Source organism: Dromiciops gliroides, chromosome 4, assembly GCF_019393635.1.
Source record: "Dromiciops gliroides isolate mDroGli1 chromosome 4, mDroGli1.pri, whole genome shotgun sequence".
NCBI lineage: Eukaryota > Metazoa > Chordata > Mammalia > Microbiotheria > Microbiotheriidae > Dromiciops > Dromiciops gliroides.
In genome coordinates this window covers 440,537,737-440,543,998 of record NC_057864.1, presented here as the reverse complement: position 1 = coordinate 440,543,998, position 6,262 = coordinate 440,537,737, and the positions used below count along the sequence as shown (strand labels likewise).

Sequence of the window (6,262 nt, the reverse complement as noted above, 5' to 3'; positions counted from 1 at the left end):
AATTGCGTGCGTCTCTACTTTGGGGAAAAGCGGAAAGTGGGAGGGGATTGGCCTTCAGCCGAGGGAAGGCGATCCAGGGCAGTAAGCCAGCGGGCCCGCCCTCCGCCCGCCCGCCTCCATTCCCTGACTTGTTCTAGCCCCTACCTCCCCTCCTAGACCCAGGTGGGGACCCGGGAGCGCTGGCTGAGCTGGCCGCGGGAGGGCAGCCGCGGCCGCTTCCGGACCCTACCCCGCCCAGAGCTTCTCCCAACTTTCCCGTAGTCGTCCGAAGGCTGTGCCCTGGGGCACCCCCTAGCCCCAAAGTCTGGGCGTCTCTCTGCCCGACCACCTTTTCCTGGCCCCTCCCGCTGGCTCCCATCCCGTTTCCCCTTAAGCGTGGGTATAACCAAGTATTACCAAGCCTGGCACTAGCATTTGGGACTCCGGGAGGTGGACAGAGCGTTAGGGAGAGAGGGGCGTGTCCCTCGCGGACTCGGCCTAAGCTCAACCTCTTCCCCCGTCCTTTCCCCGCCCTCTCCTCCGGCCCGACCCAGCCCCCGCCCCCCACCTCCCCGGACCGCCCCCTCCCCGAGGCGGCGCTGAAGGAGGGCGAGGCGGCCCCCACCCCCGGGTCAGTCTCTTCGCCTCGTACCGTGACTGCGCAGCGCGGAGCGGAGCCCGAGGTACCGGGGAAGGGGCTGGCGATCTGAGCAACTTGTCCTGGGCTTGGGGGCGGGGGGCAGCCCGGGAGCTTTCTCCTTCCTTCTCCGGCCTGTGCTCCTCAATGCCAGGTGGGGAGCGAGAGAGCCTTGGCTCTGGCCCGCGGCCGATTCCCTCTCCGACTGGGGGAAGGGTCCAGTTTGCCCTGCCCAATGGACGCCGCTGCCGTCGTGGGCTACGCTGGGATGGGGTGGGGTGGAGAAGAGCCAGCTCCTTCTCTCCCTTTCTCCTCCTACTTTATCTCTCCCCTCTCCTCCGCTTGCAGACTGGGCCCCCTGACCCTTTCCCCTCCCCCCGCCCCGTCAGTTTCCTGAAACCCTTCGCCTCAGTCTGGGTGGCCCTAGGGGACTGGGAGGCCGACCCCGGCGTCCCGGCTCTCAGATTGGAAAGCGGGCTGCGAACCCTAGCGTGCTCCTTGCTTACTTACTCTGGGAGGGAATGGGGCCGAGGAGGGCAGTCCGCTCCCAGGAGCACGGGGATGGGGATGGGGGTGGGGGTGGGGCAGGGGGCTAGGCTGGCCCTTAGCCAGGCTCGAGAAGGGCCTTTCGGGGTAAGAGCGCTAGTGTTTGTCCGAGTGGAGGGCGCAACCCCCACCCCTCCTAGAGCATTGCTGGAGGTCTGGCTGGGGGTGGGGGAGGGTGGTAAGAAAGACCTAGGAATCTAAGAGGCCTACTACCCCTCCCTTCTGTCTCCACCCAAAATCCTTCTTCCACCCCAGACCCTTTTTGTTATGGATCACAACCCTCCCCCAGGCACTTTGGTGGAACCGCCGGAAGACTTTTTTTTTTTAGGAAAATCGTTTGTTGACCATCTTCACAATCGAAGAAAATGCTAGATTTCGGTTAGAGGCTGATAAAAGTCAAATTTTTCCCCATCCAAGTTGACAGACCCAAGTTAAAAACTCCTCTGCCCTGTAACAAAGTTGGAGAGGGAGATTCCGATCCCACCTCACTGACACCCCACCCCTTGTTCTTCCCAATTTCTAAAGTCTCCAATTAGTTTCAAAGTTGAGGGTTGTGTGTTTTCCCAAGACCCAGAGTTTTTCTTCTGCCTGGGTGGAACCGTGGGGGTCAGGGCAGGTTATGTCATCCTGGAAACACAAGAAGTAGCCTCTTTGGAATCGGGTGTTGGGGAATCCAGGTGTGTCTTCTTATAGGCCAGAGGGAAGTCCCACTCTAGCCCCTCCGACCTAAAGAGGCTCTAGTGAAATGGTGGGGGAGGAAAGGGGGAGTTGACTGAGACCTAGTTAAGGCCTCGAGTGGGGTTAATGGGGCAGACCTGCTGCCTTTTTACTGGGAGCTCTTGGCCCAGACCTGGAACACGTTGGTCTGCCCCTCCTAGGTCCAGCCCTCCCAACTTGTGTGGCAATTTTCCACTTTACCTCTCCTCAGTTTCTTCATCTGTAAATTTTGGAGTTGAATCGGAGCAAGGGAGTGGGGAGAACTGACCCTTATTCTCCAGTAGAAGAAGTTACAGCACCACAGGCCAAGCTAGCCAAACATGGCTTAGATAACTTTGCGGGACAATTGCTCTTCACTCTCTCAAAAGAACCCTAGTCCTAAATGACCTTTACCTCCAATTTCTGGCTGGAAACTGGGGGTAGGCTAGAGCAGTGGTACCTTAGTAGTGGCGATTGTAGCCCTTTCCCATCTCTGCCTAAAGTCTCCCATCCAGGTGACTTTTCCAGTGTTTGTTGAAATTTGAGGGAGGGGAAGATGGTTTATAGAGGAAATCTTGAGTCTATAGCTGGAGGAGGGGTCTTTTGCCTTTCCTTTTTGGAGGGGGTGACTTGTCTCCCTACCTTCCTCCTTTTCATCCTAGAAGAATCCACGTGGTGCTGAGTTATTTAACCCCTTGATTTACAGATAAAGAAACTGAGGCCTGGGGAGATAAAAGTGGGAAACTTTCACTAAAGTAGGAGAAATGGGATTTGAACGCAGGTCCCTCGGATGTTTGGTTTTTTTTGGTGAGGCAATTGGGGTTAAGTGACTTGCCCAGGGTCACACAGCTAGTAAGTGTTAAGTGTCTGAGGCCAGATTTGAACTCAGGTCTTCCTGAATCCAGGGCTGTTGCTCTATCCACTATGCCACCTAGCTGCCCCGACGTTTTATTTTTTCAGTCCATCCTTTTCAATACAACACTTTTGCCCCTTGTGGTGGACACTCATTGAATTGGATGAATTGAATATTCATTCTGACATTCTCCCTCCCCTCCCCCAGGCCTAATACTTGCAGCCAGGTTAACCCTAGTGGTCTGTATTTCTGTACTAGTGGAAATATTTTTTTCCTTTACTCTGATTGAAGGTTTCTTCCTAGAGAAAGGAAGGTTCTTGGCAGATGGCAGTCTGAAATGATGGAGTGGAGCTAGTGGGGGTTGGTTTAGCCTGGATGCCCTTGGGGTGAAGGAGCACAGGTAGTGTGGACTGCAGCCCATAAGTGAAACTGAGAACATAACAGCAGTGGGATTTGGTGCCAGAACTAGATTTCCATCCCTCCCCCTCCTTGTATAGCTCTTAGATTAAGCCTTATTTATCTCATCCTTTGGGGGCTCCTCCCAGCTAGTTTATAATCCTCGCCCCAACCCCCAAAGTTCATCAGGTTTCCAGAGCTGCCCTCTTCCCCAAGGCAGAAAGAGATCTGGGAACTTAAAAGTGGCCGGGTCAGCCCCTTTCCCCAGGGAAAGAGAAGAAAGGGACTCTATTCCTTCCTGGTTGAGAGGAAAGGACCTGGCCCAGTCTTGGTCTGTGTGATAGGAAGGTGTGATGAGTTGTTTTGGACATGTGTGTTGGGGGAGGTTGGTTGGAAACCCCAGGAAGCTGACTCTCTCCTAGCCTGAGTCACAGGGAGGGGTGAACTGGGCAGGGCCTATGAAGGAGCTGAATTTGGTTGGGGGCTGGAGGGAGAGGAGCCAGGAATGGCTGTTATAGGGAGTAGGACTATTCTCATGTGAATTCTTTTCAGCCAGATCCGTGTGTGACTGCCCTACAGTGTGGCTATTGTCCCCCTCCTGGGGCTGAGTGACCCAGTGGAACTGCCAACCCTTGGGGGAGGGGGTGGGCAAGATGCCCAGGCACCAGAGATGAGGGTATTGCCAGGACTGAGACGCTTTTGTGTGGTTCTTTATGGGGGGGGGGAGGGGAGGGAAAATCTGTGCCTGTTGCTACTGTCCTCAGTCTGGGGGTTCCCTGTTTTTCTGCTCTTCATTCTAAGGGCTACTACAAATCTCTTTGAGGGAAGGCTGATTCCTGATCTCTGAATCACTGGGAGTGACCTAACTGGACTGGGAGGGCTTCCCCCCCACCCCCCAGTCCTACCTTAGATTCCAATTTGGTACCTGGAGGTGGGAACAAGGACATTCTTGTACAATTCCAGCAGGGATGTGCCTGGACAAACCCCCTCCATCTCTGTGTAGCTGTTTCCATAGGGTTCAAAGAAAATGCTTTGGGCTTGATTGGATTTTTCCTGTGCTAGGTTCAGCTGTCCCCCGACCCCTCATCTCATCTTTTCCAGCTCCAGCCATGGCTGCAATTCGGAAGAAGCTGGTGATTGTGGGGGATGGCGCTTGTGGGAAAACCTGCCTCCTCATTGTTTTCAGCAAGGACCAGTTCCCTGAGGTCTACGTCCCCACTGTCTTTGAAAATTACATTGCTGACATCGAAGTGGACGGCAAACAGGTCACTTGGGGGAGAATCCCATTCCACAACGAGCAAAGAAAGACCCTTTCTCATTGGCCAGAAAACAAGTATTCCCCACCTACCCTCAATGTCATTCATTCCCACACCACGCTGACTCAAAATGCCAAATAGAACTGGAAGCAGAGGCCCCTTTAGCGAAATCCCCACCAGAATCAGTCTCTCCTGAGAGAACCTTATAATCTGACTGTAGAGCTAACTCTGGGCAAGGCCCATGGCTACCCTGGGCCTCAGCCCGTAAAATGGGCCTTAGACTAGATGGGCTCTTTTGTTCTCTTCAAGCTCTAGACCTATGCTCCTGTGACCCCCTGGGGAGACTGACCACTGACCACCCCTGTCCTTAATTAAGGTGGAGCTGGCACTATGGGACACAGCCGGGCAGGAAGACTATGACCGACTTCGGCCGCTCTCTTACCCTGACACTGATGTCATCCTCATGTGCTTCTCCATTGATAGCCCAGACAGCCTTGGTGAGGCATGGGGGGGAGAGGGGGGGAATGGGAGATTCCCTACAGCTGTGTACAAGAAGAGAGCCCTTAGAACCAGCCAAGCCTACAGATGTTTCTGAATCTAAATCACCTGGTGCTGTTGTGGGTTTTGTTTTGTTTTGGGGGAGGGTAGGAGGGGGGACACCTGCTTTGCTTTTTCCCAGAGCGCCATTACCAAGTCTTTACTCCTAAGCTTATAATGGGAAGAAGTGATGTCAAATGGCTATTTGGCAGGTGTGGGGAGAGTTGTCATCTTTGGTATGTTCACATATCGGTGGTGGGGGTCTTCTGCGCAGAGAACATCCCTGAGAAATGGACGCCCGAAGTGAAGCACTTCTGTCCCAATGTGCCTATTATCCTCGTGGGGAACAAGAAGGACCTGAGGCAGGATGAGCATACCCGAAGAGAGCTGGCCAAGATGAAGCAGGTGGGGGCTGAGGACACCCTGAGGATGGAAGGGTGGGTGGGCTGGGACAAAGCGGATTCCCCCAACTCCCCCCTCTTGGTGAGATTTTCCACCCTCCGAGGAAGAGTGTGGACCCCAGGAATAGCCTAGCAGAAACTCTAGGCCCTGGCCTTTTTCCCTTCTAACCTTTCCCACCCTTCCACCAGGAACCTGTGAGGTCAGAGGAGGGCAGGGACATGGCCAATAGGATCAGCGCCTTCGGCTACCTTGAGTGTTCTGCCAAGACCAAGGAGGGGGTCCGAGAAGTGTTTGAGATGGCCACCCGGGCTGGCCTACAGGTCCGGAAGAATAAGCGGCGGCGGGGCTGCCCTCTCCTCTGAGCGTCCCCAGTCTGCCAAGGTCTACACACCGGCGGACTCCATACTGCTAGGCCTTGGTCCCTTCCTGCCCAAGGCTGCATGTGTGCTATTGCTCTCCTGCTCTTGAGAGTAGGGAAGACCCTTTAGGGGGCAGGGGACCATCCGTATCCTCATGGGTGTCAGAGCTTAGCGCTTGCTCCCATCTGAAATAGGACTGTGCTTTCCAGTTCAAGAAGCAGGGGTAGGGGGTGAGGGGAAGTGGTCTTTGCTGTTTATCCTGCCCTAAGGTTCACCCACCAGCATTTTTTTACATAACTAGTTCTGGAGCCTAGTTCCTTTTCAGCGCCTCCCAGTGAGGCTTCTGGGCCCTTTTCCCCACCCCCCTCACTTTAGGCATGGCTGAGGATTATTTCTCCTTCCTAATGGAAGATATTCAATAAAAGTCTGTGGGGGCTCTCAAGGTTGGCTCCATGGCCTCGCCTCTCTCTCCGTCTCCACCTTGTTTCCCCTGAGAGATCTTCCTGTTCTCCTTCCTGGAGGAAAAGGAGGCAGCCAAGCCAAGGGGGGGTGGTGTGTAGGGCAACACAGCTTGCCACCCCCTTTTTCTCCAGGCTGGGCT

General features: G+C 54.8%; 1 protein-coding gene across 1 annotated transcript; it reads left to right on the top strand.

The window, feature by feature from the left end:
- Positions 1-543: 543 nt before the first annotated feature.
- RHOC (ras homolog family member C) lies at positions 544-6,103 on the top strand. The gene is made up of 5 exons (XM_043963848.1): positions 544-662; positions 4,209-4,372; positions 4,740-4,860; positions 5,175-5,305; positions 5,491-6,103. Exons 2-5 carry the CDS (start codon positions 4,217-4,219, stop codon positions 5,662-5,664), a joined length of 582 nt encoding a protein of 193 aa, XP_043819783.1. The 5' UTR covers positions 544-662; positions 4,209-4,216; the 3' UTR covers positions 5,665-6,103.
- Positions 6,104-6,262: the final 159 nt, after the last annotated feature.